General features: G+C 49.8%; 1 protein-coding gene across 3 annotated transcripts in view; it reads left to right on the forward strand.

The window, feature by feature from the left end:
• The window catches only part of CCM2 (CCM2 scaffold protein), an 83535-nt gene extending 75046 nt beyond the window's left edge, over window positions 1–8489 (forward strand). For 2 of the 3 annotated variants that reach the window (XM_039523939.1, XM_039523940.1), the window contains exon 10: window positions 228–8489. In XM_039523939.1, coding sequence (XP_039379873.1) covers window positions 228–508 — 281 coding nt within the window. In that variant the 3' untranslated portion in view covers window positions 509–8489. The remainder of the gene's footprint in view (window positions 1–227) is intronic. The other variant, XR_005593929.1, reaches the window with a different exon arrangement.
• The last annotated feature ends 11755 nt before the right edge of the window (window positions 8490–20244 follow it).

The following is a 20244-nucleotide window of genomic DNA, read 5'->3' on the forward strand; positions in this document are numbered from 1 at the left end:
AAAAAACTCGGCTATTTGAGCCTCAGATATTGGGGGAGAGGAGATAGGATGAGTTCAGTTGCTACATCTTGACTTTCTTGGTGTCCTACAACCAAATCCTGAAGCCTTTACTTGGGCAAAGCTCTCCCTGATAAGAACATCACGAATATAGTCTTGATCAGTGTAACATTGTCATGCTAAATGTATCAAATGACTAATTTTTCCTCCTTGTTTATTTTCTGGGGAAGGCCTTAGACCGTTCATTCCTGAAAAGGACAGCCAACACTTTGAGAACTTCCTAGAAACCATCGGGGTGAAGGATGGCCGGGGAATTATCACAGACAGTTTCGGGAGGTACAGACGGACTCTGAGCACTACCTCCAATTCAACGACCAATGGGAATGGAGCTGCGGGGAGCTCGGATGACCAGTCTGCCCCTTCCGAGGGAGACGAGTGGGACCGAATGATCTCTGACATAAGCAATGACATTGAAGCTCTTGGCTGCAGCATGGACCAGGATTCATCATGAGACACAGCTGCGGGAGGGAGGATGAGAAGACAGCTCCTTTCAAAGGGGCTTTATTGTTCTCTTTCACCCCCATGTAGCAATTGCAGCAACGCTTGCTGCTGTCTTCCTGACCTTCCAGTCTCAAAGAGGCTCCAAGGATGAATTGGGATGTGATTGTTTTTCCCGCCTTGTCAATGGCTTCACTGGTGCCCATTTTGTGATGGTGGCTGGTGCCCTCTTACTGTGAAGGCATGTGTGTGTCTTCGTGCAGGTGAGCGTGCTGTGTGAGAGGAAACCCGGGTTGGGTGATGGAACCGGAGTCCCTTCCTCTGACTTCTTAGAACTTTCTTTGGTTTTGTGTTTTCTTTGCTGGCGTCGCTCTGGAGTGATGCAACGAAGCTGAGGCAAGAAACTTGCATTGAGCAGTAACAGCTCACTGGGACCCGATGGCGGGTTTACAGTTTTGCACATGATATTCCTATTGTAACTCAGACTCTTTTTTTAAAATGAAGTTTACCACAATGTGAATAATTTAAACCTATTGTTGGTGTTGTCGAAACATTTCTAATCCGAACCTGAAGGCTGTCTGCTGCGATACTGACGTGATTGTTTTGTAGCGAAGGCCAACGTGGGCTGCTCTTCATTGGTCACAGAGGGAACTCTGCAGATGTGACCTCTGGGCTGTCCCCTTGCAGGAGGGGAGTCGGTAACCTTGGCCTTTCGCCTCTAGCACTCTGGTTCAAATTCAGCCCATAGTGCAGAGTAGGGCACGAGTGTTGGTGCATTTAGCGCTGTCCTAGTGGACAGTCTAGGTCTAAAACCAATCCTGCCATTCAGCATGGCTGGCAGTCTTTGCTCAGGAAAAACCTAGGACCTGAGGGAAATAGGAGATGGAACCACATTTTTACCTCTAGCAAAGTTATTGATTGGGCTAGTGTGTGTGTGCGTGTGCATGTGTGTGGTGAGAGCTCCTGTTGTGGCTCTTTGTGCTCTCTGGCCTGGGGCTACGTGGATTCACGTTTCCAGTGCTGCTAGCCCCTTAACCTTCACAAGCACAACTGTTCACTCAGTAAAAGCCGATCTCAATCCCAGTCCAGCACAAGTAGACGTGACAGGTTTCCTGCTGCTCCCCAGAGGAGGGCCCCATGGTGCATATATACCTCCCCAACACCCGTAGCATCCGTCCTCGCAAGGTGCTTGGGCACCTCCTGCAGGACTGACGCTGTTAGGGAGTTCAGGGCTCTGAGCATCTAGCAGGATTGACTCCAACAGATGGCGGTGAATTCAGACATGAAGTGACAATAAATTTATTCTATTGCTTAGAATTTCCCCTTTAAGGTTACAATAACCAGGAAATTCTCAGCCAGGTTGAGTTCAACATCAGTAGCTATTTGCATGGGGAGTGGATTTTGGTCACCCTTGAAGGGTGAGATGGTAACAAGTTAAACTGATAAAGTAAACTTTCTATGAAATTAGTGGGATGGATGTATAGATATCTAATGTACAGGTTGTATATATTATACAGGCAATTATAAATACACGTATTTTTTGTATCTGAATTCCATGCCATAATATCTATAGTGGCCGCTATAACTGACCTACAAAGGAACATTTGGTTGATATTTCAGCCCTTTCAGTAGCAAAACCCTATTTGTCCATGGACTCCAGAGGCTTCTTTCTTCACTTCTTTTTTTTTTTTGATATAACTGAAAGTAAATTAAAATCCCGTACTGGTGGCTGGGCATGTCAAGAATAGGACATCAAACAGAGCTGGCATTCTGTTCCCATGCATACTTCCACTGAAACAAGAGATATCCAAAGTCTATTTTTCTGTGCTCAATACAGGACCCTGTGGCACAGTCATAAACTGACCTGGCTGAGGGATCTCCTCCTCTTCAAGACATCAGTTAACTTCACCTGGTTGCAGCATGCAGTTCTCCTTCCCTACAGTGCTGTTGGCCTGAAACTTCACTGGAATTCTTTACATTTTCAGTAACGTCCACTGCCTGATATAAGGAAAAATGCTCATAGATTATGATCTAAAAATAAAAATGAACCATCTTCTTAGTCATTCCTTTTTCCTCAGTGTTGGTGAAATTAAAAGATAGGACCCTAGGATGACAATTTTAAAACCAAATCCCAAAGGCAAAGCCATCCACGGTTGGATGGTTCAAATTTCATTTTTTCCGAGCTAGAATGGTACTGTCCAGTGAAACCAGACGTAAGTGACTAGTAAGGAATTGACACACAGCAGTGGCTGACGGGGACTTTTGATAAGAACCGAACTGTGCTTGGAGAATTTGAGGATGCTTTGGCGTGGTCTCTGAAGACAGGAAGCTGCTCAAGGATGGGATCTGGTAGGGATTCGTTACATACCTAATGTTTGCTTGTGCTTTTAAAAAACCCGTTTGGCAGAGCATAAACCATGAATGCTTTTGGTGAGTTTCTTGCTGCTGAAGTTCCCCAAATGTCTCTCTCCACCATGGAAAGAGACAGGCACCACAGAGGTTATTTTTGCTTTCTAATCATGTGATAAACACATGCAGCTCTTCCTGCAAAACAAGCCTTTGGCTCTAAAAGGTCATGGCCCTAGAAACTAGATGGAAACCATTCTTAATCAGCGTGCCCATCCAATGTAGCATTGTTCCCCAAGTACGTTTTGATTTTTGTCTAGTCCAGTATTTAGGGATATCCCAAGTGGTATCAATTATTGTTCCAGCACTCGCAAGACACTTCTCCCCACCATTCGAAAGTGTTCCCTGATTCAGCTAATTTCCCTCTGCCCCTTCCCCCATTTGTGTCCCGTTACTCCTTCCAAAAACACCTTAAACTATTCCTCCACCTTGATGTTTCTATCTCTCCATTACTCATAGACCATTATCACACCCGCCTTCCCCAAGTGCTATTCATCTAGCCACGCTAGCTACTCTTATTTTTTCCCGTGCATACCAGTCACTTCAGCCCCAGAATCCTTTCTCTGCTCTTCTCTAACTTCTGGCCTACTTGCAGACCATCTTTCTGGCCTCGCAGTGCCCAGAACTGAATGTAGTCTCCGGCAGGCAGCCTTACCAGAGCCTGCTGGCAGAGGCACTAAGATCTCCCTGGTCAGGGGCATTCTGAACATAGGCTACCTTCTGCCTCCATATCACACTGCAAGTTCCTGCTGTCCACTAGCAGCCCCGTGTCTCTGGGCCTTACTGCTTTCTAGGGGTTCCCCTCCTGTTGTGCCTCTCCAGTGGGGTTTCCCTCTCTCCCCACATGTTAGCTTTGCATTTCAGCAGATTCAATCACCTGCCTCCTGCAAATGCTCTCACTATGCCTGTGCTGCAATTAGACACCCGCGGCTGGCCCATGCTGCCTGATTTGGGCTCATGGGTCTCGGGCTGTGGGGCTGTTTAATTGCAGGGTGCTAGAGCCCAGGGTCCAGCCCAAGCCCACACTGCAGTGAAATAGCCCTGCAGCCTGGGCCAGCTGCGGGTTTTTAATCGCAGTGTAGACACCCCCTCACGAAGCACAGCCTGTTTTAAATAGGGGAGTTGGAGCAGGAAGCACACGGCTGCTCCCTAAGCTGGCTGCCTTCAATTACTTGGTTTCTGCTACCCTTGGCACTTGGAATACACAACGGCATGGGTGTCCTGGAGCCCTGTGACCTACAAGGGGAGGACTGAACCCATCAGTGGCAGGTTTGTATTGCTGGGAGTGTCTAACCAACAGGAACATTCAAGTCACCAAAGAACATGTCAGATCTATTGTGTGCGCTTTTTTATTTGTATACAAAAATGATGGAGATCTTGTGTGCAGCAGCTGCAGCTCTTGGGCTCCTGGTTCATGACCAGTGCTGCCCTCCATCCTCTCAAAGCTTGGCTGTCCCTGCATTACAACCACCGCTTGTCTCTCAGCCCCCTCTTCCCAGCACGCACGTGCGTGTGTGTACTTACACACACACACACACGTGTGCACACGGACACAGAGGAGAAAGGAGTGTTGGAAAGAGCTGGAGTAGCACCATACAAGTGGTCCCGGTGTTGGTGCGCTTTCCCCTCGGACCACAATCATTCTCTTTTACGCTGAAAGGAGCATTTATTCTGGTGCTTTCCACCTCTCTTTACAATTGTGTTTTTCTGGGAAAGAAATGGATAGGAAATTGCAATTTCTGACTGAATGGTCTGTTTAAGAATTGAGTTCAAATACAGTATTGACTCTGTATAATTTTGAGAGGCAGACGATATCAAGAAAACCTTCTACATCTTGACTGCCTAGTACGGTAGTAACCTTGTTTAGGTACGGGGAAGAAATTGGGTTGTTGCTACACCCTTAAAGCTCTGCTTGTTTTAGCTTATGTAATGGTATTAAGTCTAAAACACTTCTGAAATGACTTCCTCATCTTCGTCTTCTGTCAGTTTCCAGGGTTGTTCTTAATGCAATTTGGACTAAGTAAAAGCCATTGCTGATTTACCTTAGGCTAGTTTTCTGTACAGAAGAGAGCCTTTCTATTCTTCAGAAACCCTAAGATGACAGTGACGTGATTACTTTCTACATGGATCATTCTTACAGTTTCCATCAACTTAAGAGAGGCTTTCAAACCCAGGAACATAAAGTTAAATCCGTATATTCTGTAGCCCCCGTTAGGTGCCTGCATTTTCAGGAATACTGGGCACCAGAGTTTCCCATTGACCTCCCCTGGGACTACGGCATGCACAGCACTCGAAAAGCTTGCCACTTCTTCAGGAGTCTAACTTCCGATTTTTGAAAAGGTTTGAAAAACATCAGAGAAGTAAAGGGGAATTGACATGAGCTCTTGCAGCAGAGGTATGCTTTCTCTGCAGATGGTAAAACGGTCAGGTGACCGAGACTGCAGTGAGATCTGTCCAGCACAATAAAATTGTAGCCTGACATTTGTCTTGATGCAGTGTTACATCAGTACATGGTAGCATCATCAGGTCATGATGATGCGACAGCTTTGTGTATTGAAGTGAAGCCAGGACAGCATGTCAGGATGCCCCAAATTTGGGACAGTTAAAGTAGCATCCTGCAAATTAAATGTATAGGACAGAGGAAAACTGAGGCTGCTGTGCCCTGTTGGATGAATTCCTGGACATCTGGCAAGTCCCACAGCATGCGCCCAAACAACAGAAAAGCAGGCTTCTCTTGCTGTGCACAACTATGTCTTGATGTTGGATTTTCCAAACTGTTCTATTGGGGAAACATTTTGACTGGGCCAATCTATCTCTGGTGTAACTTTATTGTCTTCAGTGGAGTTACTCCATGGATTAATAATTCCCCTCAATTTTTGTACTAGTTTCCAAGATTTAGGATCTTTCATTCAAATGTGATGCTTTTAGATTCTAAGCTAACTGGAATATCAAGAAATGTGTATAGCTTTGCCACAGGCCCAAGAGCCAGGCCTCAGTTTCCCCTTTTGACTCTATAAATCAGTCCTGACTCACTTTGCCTTCAATAATCCCTTATTCATGGGAGCTTCATTCATTAATAACCAATAACTAACTTAAAGAAATAGTCCCAGGTCTCCATTTCCTTCTTACCAGAATTGCCAGTGTCTTCTTGCCTCTTCTCATCAGAAAACTGCCAGCAGCCCCCCGGCCTTCCCAGACTCAGCTGCTTCACCTCGTCCATGCTGGGCCTCAGTCTCTACTTGCTCCCTCTATGGGGTATGTGTCTCCTGGTCAGTGTGCTCTTCCCCTTGCTGCTCCCTTCCCAGGAGCCAGGCTCAAACTGCAGGTGCCTCTGCTCTTGAGGCAAACACCAGCTCTCTTCCTGGAGCTTCCTGACAGGAGCTCCCCTTCTCACTGTCAATCTAAGCGCTCATTCAGGGCTTATTCCCAGAGAGGCCTAGTCCTCCTCTTGTGGGTTCCTCCAGGCTGCATCAGCTGCAGGGCTTCTCTAGAGAGCATCTCCCCTCCCTGGGTGACTTCCTGTTATACAGTGGTAGTCTCCTCCTAACACAGCTGCTCCATTTCTAATCCGTTAAAGGGGCCCCACCTGGATCACCTCAGGCTCCCAGGTGTTCCCCACAGAGTCGTCATGGGCCAGCTAGGCCCTGATACTCCCTGAAGAGCCTCTGGCCCCATGACAAGCTTCTAATGTGACCCCTATGAGATGGGGAGGGAGGATTTTTATATCCCAAGCAGGCTGCTCTGTGCCTAGCACATTCTGCTGCATCAATACTGTCTTGCTGCCACCATCTTCTGACTAGACAGGACATCCTCCAGGCATTGTTGGCTCTCCTCCTTGATCGAGAGATACTGCTCTGTCCACTTTCAGCTGTCGCTGGCCTGGTGGAAGCTCTCCTGTGGAGCAGATGGAGTTACATGGGATTAAATTCTTCCCCAGTGTGTCTGTAATGCCACCTAAGTTCCCACTGAAGGCCTCTTTGGAGTGGGCTTAGTCCTCTCTCTGCTGTGGCACTGGCATGCTACCCTGGGAGTGGGAGCCTTTCACCATTGACTGGCTTCACGAAGAGGCTTTCTGTGATATGGGGCCTCATGAGGAACGTTGCACTAAAGGGGGCATGTCTGGGGTTCATTTTGGGGCAAAGCGCGTGTGACAAGCCCCAGGGAGGGAGCAGGTGGGAAAGTGTTTGCCTGAGCTGAATGACTGACTGCATTTTGTCATTAATTAGCCTATTGCATTTATTTTAGTTCAACACCATGATGCCATAAGTCAGGATTTCCCCAGTGCTCACCTGCTGATGCTTACTGTGTTGGCACCTTAACGGCAGGGTCTCCAGGCCTGCTGACGCCAAAGACGTGTTAATTGAAAAATATACGCGTGTTCTGAATGAGTTCTTAAATTGATCAGACAGCTTTGTGTCCCCCGTTTGGCTAGTAACTAGCCGGCAGGCCCATGGCAGGGTGGAACAATACGGCAGCCCACATGTAAAGTCACCAATTTCTATGTGTGACTCTGAATGTCTGAGATCAACTGGGCAAAACACAAATTCACATCCTTGCAACCTAAAGAAGTAAGATGCCAGAAGGTGCGTGAACTTGGAGGTTGAAATTAAACGTTGTGGTTTCTTTTCAGGTTAACAAGTTCGCCTTTTGCCTGTCTTCTGGTTAAATTGGCATCATTGTGCGTTTCAGCTCTGTGTAACCCAATCTTTCCTATGCCGTGGGGAGCGAGGCATTGTAGCTTCTTGGTTAGTGTTGTGTTGGAGAGCACTGCTGTTAAAGGGGACACAGTTGATCTTACTCAATGGGTAGGTGCAAGGCGGTGGTGTGGGAAACCCATGGTAATAACATGCTTTTAACCTTTCCACTGGATGCAGGCCTCTTGTGGATGCCTGTTAAATATTCCTGCAGGATTTGTGCATTGCAGGATTTGTGCAGTACAGATTTTTTTTTTTAACAGCACAAAACATTGGTCCAATGCTAAATCCATCAATTCTTCAGAAACGGGGGATGTGAGAGCATTTATCCAGAGTCTTTATGTAGTTTGAGTTCTTAGTGCCTTTTTATATATTCACTGTTTGGAAAGAAATGAAGTTTAACAGTCATTGAAGATTTGTGAAAATAAAATCATATTTTTGAAACAATTGTATAATGAAATCTATAAAAGACAGATCAGCTGCAGTATTTTTTATACTTTATTCATTGGGAGACGTGACTTAATTCTGGTATTAACTGTGTTAATTGTAGTTTTCAGTTTAGCCAGTGAGTGAGCAATGGGTGCTTCGTCCCAGACAGGCCCAGAGTGATTCTTAAGCACATCAGATCCTTGGTCTACCAGTAAAAGACACGTCTCTTTCCCTTTTCATTCAAAGATTTTTGGTTGGACTATGAAGCCAACCAAGCTACCAAAGATCCAGTTGAGTTTCGTACATTAAAACGGGGACTTTGCATGTTTGAAGTATGTTTTTACCTTGTGATGATCTTTGCCTTGGTTTCATCCCAACATCATTTTTATGCTGGTGTTTTTGTATGTATGCTTTTATGTATGGAGTATTTGTTACAGGTAAATATAATTCTGCACCTGATGCTTATTCTGGTCTTTCATGCAGTGTGCTGTCCTCTGTCTAAATTCAGTGTTTGTCCTGGACAATGATACACTCAGGGGAAGTGTTGTTTCTCTCTGGCTTCCTGGGCTTAGCAGAAAGCACCTTTGTCCAGCTTCAGTCTGAAGAATCACAGCCCTGGTCCGATCCAGAGCTCATAGAAAGCTGCTGGAAAGTGTCCTATTGACTGCAGTGGGCTTTGGAAAAGGCCCTGAGGGACTGAGCTGTGTCACCTGGATGGCTGCAGTAGACAGCGCAAATGATTGGTCCTTGAGTTGTGGGGAAGAGGAGACCGGCTCGCTGTTACTAATCTATTCCCAAAGCTAAACGCTCTGCCCCTATCTCCTCATGCTATGCAGATACCACCACACGCAGCGTCAGTGACCTCCTTGCCTCTTCCCTACCGCCTGCCTTTTACTAATGTAATGGAGAAGAACGTGTATAGAATGGAACTAATAAAATACAGATTCCAGGTGCTCCCGGGTGACAGCTGCCTGCCCTGCCCTGCCCTGCCCCGGCGGTTCCAGAAACGTCCGAGTCTGGCAACATTCTCCTCTTTTCCCCAGGACGGGCGGCTGCTGCCCTCTCTGGTGAGCTGCTGAAGCCCTTAGGTCATGGACGTCTGAGAGAGAAACAGGAGCCCATCCAGTCAGTTTCTGCCACAGCAAGCTAGTTCTTCTTCGAGTTCCTGGTCTAATCTTGCACTCAAGCCATTGAGCTTCTCCAGACGCCGGTAATAGACTATTGCCCAGGCTGCTGTGTGGTGGCGTTGTAGCTTTCCCAAGATAATCTGCCTATGTATCCCGTATGCGTAGTTGTTCCGTTAGTGAAATCCTCTTCCCCTTTTGGTGTCCACACCCCTCGGTAGTTGCAGACGGCCCTCACATAGCCACTCTATATGGGCTTAGCCCTTCGCCTTCAGAACTCAGTCCCCTGAGCCTCGCTGATGGTGGTCTCTGTCCAGCTTGTCCATGTCTTTCTGCTAATGTAGGGGCCAGAGCTGAATACAACATTCCCCCAGGGGCTGCTGCAGAACAGCAGAGAGAGGGCTGCGTCCCTGTCACTTCTGTGCTACAATGATTTTACCTCCACTCCGCACTGGCTTCTCCTGGAGTTGTTTGCAAACTCGTCTAATGTGCTGCTTCCTGGTATTGGATCTAGCTCTGCTCCAGGGGATGGCTTCCCTGATCTGTCCCTCCCCTTGGGCAGGTTCTGATGATTTCTCCTGCTGTGCATTTTTTTCCACGCTGAATTTCATTTTTATTTTGTGCCCCCTGCTTTGTAATTCAAGGGCCTGATGAATCTGTCCTCACTAACAGCTGCAGCTCTTCTCGCTATAGTATTGACTCGGAAGTCTAACAGGCTGCATTGTTCTGCTTTTAAATCAGTAATGCAGATCTAAAAGAAGGGTCTCATCACACAGCTGTGGGACCCAGCGTTAGCCACTGTCCCTCTTCCACTTGCCACAAGCCATTCATTTTCAGTGTCAGCCAGTTTTTTGGTCTATCTACCTGTTTCTACCAAGCCAGAACCAGTGGCAGTGTTTGAGTAAACCCACGTATTACCTGCCAGCGTTCCTTGTCCACTAACTCTAATTATGTCCAAGCAAGCGCGATGTCGCCATTATCCACCCATTCTGCCTGCTGCTCACCCTCCAGCTGTTCAGTGAATTGTGGCCTAGTGAACAGAGCCATGGACTGAGACTCAGGAGAGTTGGCTTCAGTTCCTAGCTCTGCTGCTGACCTGCTGGGTGACCTGGGACAAGTCACTGCCCTGTGCCTTGGTTTCCCCATCTGTGAAATGGGGATAAAGGAGGAGGTGTCTTTTGTGAAGTGCTTTGAGCTCTGCTGATTAGAGATAGGGGTGGTTGTTAAATACTTTGGAAAGGCAGAAGAGTATTTGTTCATTTATTTTACTAGCAATAGAAATGTTAGAAGCCTGGCACCAAGAAGCCCAAATCCCAGCTCCTATTGATGTTAGAGGAGTTATGTGATAGTGAGTGGAAGCTGGCAACTTAATTCACTTAGACTGGGATTGTCAAAGCAACCTCGAGCCTTCCAGGCCCTCTAGTGCCAGGATCACACTTCCGATCTCAGTGAAATTTGGTCTTTTCAGTGGCTTTTCTCTAACCTCTCCCTGTTTCCCCTGCTCTTGGAAATGCCTTAGGACACTACTTTGATTTAGCTCATCTAGTTAATAACCTTTGGTTGAATATCATCCTAACAACTGATAGGCACACATTGAGCAGACTGTGCTTGTGAGGCTTGTTTAACGCCTTGCCCCAGAGCTGCCTTTGCTGAGGGGGCAAAGGGCTTTTTCTAGCTGTGTTGAATGGAAATGGGGCTGGTATCAATGTCATAGAATATCAGGGTTGGACGGGACCTCAGGAGGTATCTAGTCCAACCCCCTGCTCAAAGCAGGACCAACACCCACTAAGTCATCCCAGCCAGGGCTTTGTCAAGCCTGACCTTAAAAACCTCTAAGGAAGGAGATTCCACCACCTCCCTAGGTAACCCATTCCAGTGCTTCACCATCCTCCTAGTGAAATAGTGTTTCCTAATATCCAACCTAGACCTCCCCCACTGCAACTTGAGACCATTGCTCCTTCTTCTGTCATCTGTCACCACTGAGAACAGTCTAGCTCCATCCTCTTTGGAACCCCCCTTCAGGTAGTTGAAAGCAGCTATCAAATCCCCCCTCACTCTTCTCTTCTGCAGACTAAATAACCCCAGTTTCCTCAGCCTGAGCTATCTCTTTGCTTCTAGGAGATGTGTATGGATAAAGGGCACTAGCTCCACCATGGCACCAGTTTTCTGGGAAGGGGAGAGAAGAGGATGGCTTCAAACATGGGAGATTTCTCAGCCTGAGCTGCATCGTACAAGGCTGAGGACCCAGAGTAACACTTCTGGGCCGAGTACAGAGCTAGGTACAGAGCCAGGTGCAAGCTTTGAGCGAAGGCGCTAGTGACTGGTCCATATGATACACTGCTTCCAGGGTAGGTCTGTCCTGTCAGCTAGTAGCAAGACCAGTGTAAATGCTCAGTGAGCTCCTAGCTTTGCTCACCCTCCAGCTGGCCCAATCCTAATGTCCACTTCTGGACTTCAGCATTTGCACTGCAAGTTCCTCAGGGCGGGGGAAGGTCTTGCCTTGCTGCAGTGGGTATCTGCTCCAGGAGTCATGTGCACTGCTTTGGTGCAGGACCCTGGGGCTCAAGGTGGCTGTGACTGGGGTGCCCTTGGTCAGGAAGTGCCTGGGCACAGGGAAGGGTAAGGATGCTCTGCCTTTCTGGCCCTTTCCCCCTGACACTAGGGACACACTTTGAACTGATCCAAATCTTCAACCAGAACTTGAATAGTCAAAGAAGTTTCTCCAGCCTAGACTGAGTTGGGTCTATGCCAGCACAAACCTTTCTTCAGGGCATTCATGGCTACTTTACCCCTCTAGGCATCAGCGTTCAGGTGCTAGGAGAAACCTTTAGGCTAACATGTGCCCTATACCCAAAGCAGCACTAGGGGCAACCACACATCTACCAAACAGGTGGGCATGAGAGGGGGGAGTTCTTTTAAAGGGAGACATCACAGGTGAGGGAGATGATCTGAAAAAGGCTGGGTCTGCTGCTGACTATGGAGAATCCTAAATCTTGCTACTTAAATGCAGAAACCTGGAGCGGGATGCGGCTGGTTAAATTGCTGCTGTTGTAACAGGCAGCATAAGAATGGATCAGACCAATGGTCCACCTAGCCCAGTGTCCTGCCTTCTGCTAGTGGCCAAGGCCAGGTGCCCCAGAGGGAATGAACAGAACAGGCAATCACTGAGTCATCCATCCCCTGTTGTCCACTCTCAGCTTCTGGCAGTCAGAGCCCAGGGAGCGCATCCCTCACCAGCTGGGCTAATAGTCATTGATACTCCTGTCCCCCATGAACTGATCTAGTTCGTTTTTGAACCCTGTTATAGTCTTGGCCTTCTCAGTGTCCCCTAGCAAGGAGTTCCACAGATTGACTCTGCATTCTGTGAAGCAGTGCTGCCCTATGTGTGTTAAACCTGCTGCTTATTAATTTCATCAGGTGCCCCGTGGTTCTTGTGTTATGTGAAGGGGGGTAAATATCACTTCCTTATGCACAGAGCATGGTTTTATAGACTTCTATCATGGCCCCCTTTATTTGTGGTTTTTTCCAACCTGAGCAGTCCCAGTCTTTTTAATCTCTCCTCCTAACTTGCATGCAACTTTGCTAGCATGTGTGGCAAGACCGAGAGGTGGGACACAGTTAACTCCTGTGGCTAGCAACAAAATTAACCTGTTCCTCCGCTTCCAGGAGAGGTCGTGCCATATTTCCCAGTCCAGGAGGCAACGGAAGGGGGGTCCAGCAGACAGGACCCTGGCCTGGGCAGCAGCAGTGGGGGGTTCTATTCCCCCCTGTCCTCCTGCCTCTCTTGCGTGGGCCTGGAAGTCACACCGTAGGGCAGCCCTAACGCTGGACAGATTGAGGTGGAGATCAGCTCTAACCAGGGCTGGTGTTACCATGAGGTGAACTGAACCAGCCGTAGGGTGACCAGACAGCAAGTGTAAAACATCGGGATGGGGGGATGGAGTAATAGGAGCCTATATAAGAAAAAGCACCAAATATCGGGACTGTCCCTATAAAATCGGGACATCTGGTCACTCTAGGCGGCCGCCTCAGGTGCCAGCCTGTGGGGGGCGGGGGGCACCACTAGGACCCAGAGTGTAGAAAATTGTGTCTGCCGCTGGTGCATATGTATTCTCTCTGCTCTAGATGCACAGAGATGGTGGAGTGCTGTGCTGGAGGAAGGAGGGCACCAGAGACAGAACAGGCAGGCAGGAAAGGTGAGAGGGAATAACACAGCAATAGGAGCTGCAGGGAGAGAGAGAAGGAGTCGCCTCTTATGTACCTCTCCAGCACTGCCAGGAGCCTGGACTGATTAACACCAGCTTCTCAGGGAGCTTCCTGTTTCCTGCTGCTTCCCTGAACCCACTTGAGGAGAACAGGCAGCCAACTGAAGTAGTAGGAGCCAGTTTGGCCCTTAAGATGCTGATATCTTCCCTCACTCAGGCCCTGCTGCCAGCCTGCTTATTTGTCCCCTTCAGTTGAGTGTTCAGAGCAACTATAGCTGGCACAGAACAGCAGTCATGAGTGAAAGAAGAAAATGCCCCTCTGGGACAGCATTCAGAAAAAGCAAGCAAGCAAAGGAAGCTTTTCTATCTAAGCAGGAAGGAGCTCTCCTCAGATACATAGACACAAATGTTCACGGTGAGCCTTCCGGCCCCAGTGAGGATGTGAGTGGTGAGGAGATGCCTGATCTTCCAGTTAGTCAGAGTGCAGGTGACCTGGCAGCTACTGCAGCATCCATATCTCCATCTCAAATAGATGTAACCATGCACATTCCTGAAGAACAGTGTAGATCAGAGAAGAGTGTGGTGGAAGCGCAAGAAACTGCTGCTGCTGAGTTTAGGTCCTTAAGTCTAGATGATCCAGGATTGTGGACCCACTTGAGCAGTAGCCTGAGGGACTTCCTTGTACTGCATGGGCCACAGCAAGTGAAAAACTTCATGTTCCCCAAAGACAATGAAAATAGAAGTTTCCATCCAACACATTACTGGTATGAAATCCCCAATGGTGACAAAGTGGCGAGTCCATGGCTTATACTCAAAAACCCAGAATGCTGCATACTGGTTTTGTTGCAAACTCTTCCAGTCTAATGTTCCAGCCACATTGGGTTGTACAGGAACAAAGGAAAAATCTGGCATGCCATGAAAAGGCAGCAAATCACCAGGGAGCATTCCATAGGTGGAAAGAGCTTGAGATGAGACTAAGGTTAAAGGCCACCGTAGATGATCAGCATCAAGAGAAGATTGCATCGGTGTCTCTTTACTGGCAAAATGTTCTGAAAAGGCTCATTGCCATTGTGAGAGTGCTTGCTACCCAAAACCTAGCACTGTGTGGCACTTCAGATCAGTTGTATGTGCCAAACAATGGAAACATCCTTAAAATTGTGGAGCTGATGGCTGAGTTTGATACTGTACTGCAGGAGCATCTAAGAAGAGTCACCATCCAAGAAATGTGTACACACCAATACCTGGGAAAAACAATTCAAAATGAGATCACACAGTTACTGGCAACAAAAGTCAAACAGAAGATTGTGGCAGATCTGAAGTCAGCAAGTATTACTCTGTTATTCTGGACTGCACACCTGACATCATCCATACGGAACAAATTACTTTAATGGTGCATTTTGTAACAACAGAACCTAGTGAAAATGTCCCTGCAATGGTGACTGTTAGAGCATTTTCTAGAATTTATTGACATTGATGATACTACAGGAGCTGGTATGACAAATGTGCTTTAAAAAGCTGGAAGATACGGGAATTGCGATAGCTGACATGAGAGGTCAGGGCTACAATAATGGTGCCAACATAAGAGGAAAGAACAGAGGAGTGCAGACACGGATCCGAGAGTTAAACCTTTGAGCTTTTTTTGTCCTTTGCAGTTCTCATTCATTGAATTTGGTGGTCAGTGATACAGCATCAGCTTCTAGTCAGGCTGCCAATTTTTTTAATGTAATTCAAACCCTCTATGTATTTTTCTCTGCATCAACTCATCAATGACAAATTTTGAAGCAACATCTGGGAACATCGTCTCTGACACTGAAACCACTGAGTGCCACACGATGGGAAAGTCGAGCGGAGGTGATAAAGCCTATCAAACACCAAATTGGGAAGATAGATGATGCCATAGTTGCCATTATGGAGGATAATGCTAGGACAGGAACTGTTTGGGAGAAAGGTGGCAGAGGGAAATGGAATCATGATAAACATACATAGAAATTTGAAGTTATGTGGCCTAGTGTTGTGGCATGACATACTGTTTGAAAGCAAGAGACCCACAGGTGTTGACCTTGATATATCTGGAGCAATAGAACAACTGGACAAAGCAAAGCCACACCTACAGTCTTACCGGTCAGATGAGGGATTTCAAAACATTCTGAAGCGTCCGCAGAAGTTGGCAGAGGAACTTCACACTGAGGCTATTTTCCCACCCATTCAAGAATACAAGAGTCACCGAAGAAGACGACATTTTGATTATGAGGCACACGGGATAATCCCATAAGAGGCCCCAAACAACAATTCAAAGTTGAATTCTTTAACCAGATGCTAGATTATGCAATACAGTCAGTTGAACACTTCATGCAGCTCAAGGAACACAGCAGTGTATTTAGGATGTTGTATGATATTCCAAAACTCCTCACTATATCTGAAGACCTACAGCAGCAATGCAGGGCACTAGAGACAGTGTTGACACATGATGACATGTGCGATATTGATGCAAGTGATTTAGGTGGTGATCTGAAAGCCCTTTCAAGATACGTTTCATCAGGATCAACGCCAAAGGCTGTTCTGGAATATGTGCGCACAAATAAGATGACCACCCTCTTTCCAACTGCTTTCATTGCTCTGTGCATTCTTCTAACACTTCCTGTAACAGTTGCCAGTGGAGAATGCAGCTTCTCCAAGCTGAAGTTAATAAAAACATATCTATGCTCCACAATGACCCGAGAGGCTGGTCAGCCTTGCAACCATCTCAATAGAGCATGAGCTGGCTCAGAGTGTGGACCTTCAGGAAGCAGTTCAAATCTTTGCAACCAAGGAGGCCCGGAAAGTACCACTTCGATTATTCAAATAGATCAAAATGCCAGCGGCCTGGCTCTCTTGTATTTCTAAGGTTCCCAGCTTTGTACTTAGGGACCAACTTAACCCTACAACAGCTGCAGTTGAACAGCAAGGTCCAGCCTCCTGCTGTGTTTCACTTCTAGCATGACAGGAGCAGGTGGACTCCAACCCCCCTCAGGCCTGGGTCCCGCTGCAGGGGGGGGCCGTTGTGGGGATGGACTGGGATATCAGCCCTGTCCGTTAGATATTAAAATGAGATTCAAACGTGTTGCACAGGGAACCAGAGTCCAGCCAGTAACTTGCTGCTCATGTGGACTGGACTTGAGCCAGGGCCCATGAAAGAGGCCATGTCACTATGTAGCATTCAGCAACCCCTCTCCTCACTCATCATCACCACCACTAGCAACGGTGGGATGCCCTGAGTTCCTCTCAGGCTGGTGACTGATTATCTGCAAGGCCAGTGCTGCAGGAGCCTGTTTTCCCAGCCTACAAAAATTCAAGCTTTGGAAACTTTCCCATCCCCAAGTGGGATGAATGGCAAGTAACATTTTCAGGAGCTGAAATCTTAAAAAAGTTAAACCAGTGCTTTGACTTTAACCAGTTTCAGTGTAGCAGACATGTTAGTCTGAATCCACAAAAAGAACAGGAGTACTTGTGGCACCTGAGGGATGAACACATTTATTTGAGTATAAGCTTTAACCATTACTTTAAAATAGGGGTGGGAGGTGTACCCTACTTAGCTTAAATTTTGAAGCAAAAGGTTGTCTCAAGTCAGGGAAAAAAACAAACATGATTTTATTTTGAAAGTGTAAAAAAATCCTTTTTTTTCCCTCTCAAAGCTTTGCATCAGGAAATTCTTCAGACCTACCCCTTTTGGTTTCAACAGCTTAGACTTTTTTTTTTTTATAATGCTCAGCTCTCCCCAGCAGTGTGATGGAGAAGACAGCCGTCACCCGTGCAGAAGGGGTGTGGGGGTGGGATGCGAGAGCAGGCAGGTTCCCCTTGCCCCCGTTGTGGCCTCTACCGGGAACAGCAGGCTCAGCGGTTCTGGGGAGTGTGGAGTCAGCAACCACCCACCCCAACAAGCCTTTCATCTTTCGGAGCTGCAGAAAAAGCTGTTTTTGCAACTAAACAAACTTTCAGGCCTTCAAAAAAAACAGCCTGCTGCTCGGGCAGGGGCAGGGGGGTGAGGGCAGCCAGAGGCCCCTGCCTGAATGCAGCAGCCATCAACCCACGGGGCGTGGATTACCACTTTACATACTGGGGACTCAAGCTGGGAACTGGCCCATGAGGCAGTGTGGCCTGGTGGATAGAGCACTAGACTGGGCCTCAGACGTGGGTTCTAGTCCTGGCTCTGCCACTGGCCTGGTGAGTCGCTTTGGAAAAGCCTCAGTTTTCCCACCTATAACTGGGGCTAATGATCCTGAGTCTGAGGGTGGAAAAGTGCTGTGTCAGAGCTACGTCTTATGGCACTCGAGGTACAGGCCCAAGGGGGCTGGTATGGGGAGGGAAAGCAGTGCCAATGCCAGGTGTGGGGTTCAGAGAACTCAGATAGTTCCCTTGAGCAGTAATAAGAATGGGCTTGAGGGGCAAGCGCCATGGGCTGGAGGGCCGGGCATCCTTCGGGCACCCTGCAGCTGGGCTGGGCTCTTGGGCCCCAGTGTCAGCAGGGGCAGAGAGGGCGGGGGGGTGCCCGAGGCAGGGGCTGAGCCTGCCAGCTCCCTGCAGGAGAGGGGAAGAATTCTGGGGTCAGCGGCTGGGTTCCATGAGCCCCAGCTCGCAAGCAGTGGAGATGGAGCAGGCCCAGCTACACCCCCAACAGCCTGTGTAGTTCTCACTTGCACCCCCCTTCCCTGGGGGAAGATTTCTCCTAGAACTCTGGCCTGGGCAAGGGGGCGGGGGCAGGGGCAGAGCCCGCTCCAGGCACCAGCCCAGCAAGCAGGTGCTTGGGGCAGCAGGTCCTGCTGCCGAATTGCCACCGCAGAAGAAAGCAGCACGATGGAAGTGCTGCTGCTCGTGGGGTTTTTTTGTTCCCCCCCCCCTTCCCCCCAGTCACTTGGGGCAGCAAAAACCTAGGAGCCAGCCCTAGGCAGGGGAAGCCCCCCCCCACTCCCACCCCAGCTAGGAACTTTGACCCTGTTACAGCTCGTTGACCCTCCGGTACAGCTGCTGCCTGCATCCAACTACTAGGCTGTGGCCTGCTGGCCCCTGCCCGCTGCAGGGCCCATGGGGGAGAGGGGGAAGTCCCTGTGACTATGGAAACGGGAGCTGTCCTAGCCCCGCTGGCCAGGGGCCCTGTGCTCAGACTTACCAGCGCCTAGGACTGGCTCCACCTTGCTACTGAGCTGTAGGGGGGCCAAGTGTCTAATCCCACAAATCCGAACCCCCATGCTCTGCCCCCAGCCCTTCTCCAAGGCCCTGCTCCACTCACTCCATCCCTGCCCCCTCTGTCGCTCGCTCTCCCCTACCCTCCGTCACTTTCACTGGGCGGGGGTAAAGGAGCAGATGTGGGGTGCAAGGTCTGGGGGGAGTTTGGGTGCAGGAAGGGGCTCAGGGCTGGGGTAGGGGGTTGGGGTGCAGGAGGGGGTTTTGGGTGCTGGCTTCAGGAGGGGGCCCAGAGCTGGGGGTGCAGGGTGCAGGCTTGGGGAGGGAGTTTGGGTGCAGGAAGGGGCTCAGGGCTGGGGGAGGGGGTTTGGGGTGCTGGCTTCAGGAGGGGGCTTGGGGTGCAGGCTCTGGGAGGGAGGTTGGAGGCAGGAGAGGGCTCCAGGCTGGGGTTTGGGTGCAGGACAGGACGAGGGGTGCAGGCTCTGGGAGGGAGGTTGGAGGCAGGAGGGGGCTCCAGGCTGGGGTTTGGGTGCAGGCGGGGACGAGGGGTGCAGGCTCTGGCCAGGCAGGACTTACCTTGGGTGGCTCCCAGTCAGCAGGGCTAAGGCAGGCTCCCTGTCTGCCCTGCCCTGCTTGCAGCAGCAGCCAGCACATCCCTGGCCCATGGGAACTGCGAGGGTGGTGCTTGCAGGCAGGGACAGCATATGGAGACCTCCTGCTCCTCCCCCCCAGGGGCCCCAGGGACATGCTGGCTACTTCCCAGCACACAGTGAAGGCAGGCAGGGAGCCTGCCTTCGCCCCACCAGATTTTAAGTGCTTAAAATCGCCCAGCTTGGCTTCAGTAGCCCCCGGGAGCTAGAGCCCGATTCCGGGAGACTCCTGGCAAAACCAGGAGGGATACAAACCGCACTGAGCTTGGGAGGCAGGCCCAGCCCAGACCACTGTGGTGTCACAAAGAGACCCCCCCCCTTTGCTGTAGGGCAGCGAGATCCCTGGCTTAGCCCCCTGGAGTTAGGGACAGGGCCGCCCAGAGGATTCCGGGGGCCCGGGGTCTTCGGCGGCGGGGGGCCCTTCCGTTCCGGGACCCGCCGACCAAGTGTCCCGAAGACCCACGGCGGGGGCCCCCCCGCTGCCGAATTACTGCCGAAACCGGACCCGCCGCCGAAGTGTAGCCCGGTCTTCGGCGGTAATTCGGGGGAGGGGGGCCCCGCCGCAGGTCTTCGGGGCACTTCGGCGGTGGGTCCCGGAAGGGAAGGGCCCCCCCCGCCGCCGAATTATCGCCGAAGACCGAGCTGAACTCGGCGGCGGGTCCCGCTCCGTCTTCGGCGGTAATTCGCCGGCGGGGGGTCCTTCCACCTGGGAGCGGAAGGACCCCCCGCCGGTGAAGACCGGGAGCAGAAGCAGCTCCTGCGCCTGGCCCCGCAAGAGTTTGCCGGGCCCCCCGGAGGGAGTGAGGGACCCCGCTCCAGGGGCCCCAAAAAACTCTGGTGGGGGCCCCTGTGGGGCTCGGGGCCTGGGGCAAATTGCCCCTCTTGCCCCCCCCTCTGGGCAGCCCTGGTTAGGGGATTGTGATTTCCCCACACTGCCCCTAGGTTCATCCCTCCCCCTCGGCTGCAGACACTGAGCTGTCTGAAGTGCAGACGCCAGGTGCCTGCTGGTCTATGTCTGAAGCCCCAGCACTCTAGGGTTGCCAGGTGGCCGGTTTCCAGCTGGAACGCCTGGCTGCAAAGGGCA

Source organism: Mauremys reevesii, linkage group 2 (assembly GCF_016161935.1).
Source record: "Mauremys reevesii isolate NIE-2019 linkage group 2, ASM1616193v1, whole genome shotgun sequence".
NCBI classification, from domain to species: Eukaryota; Metazoa; Chordata; order Testudines; family Geoemydidae; genus Mauremys; species Mauremys reevesii.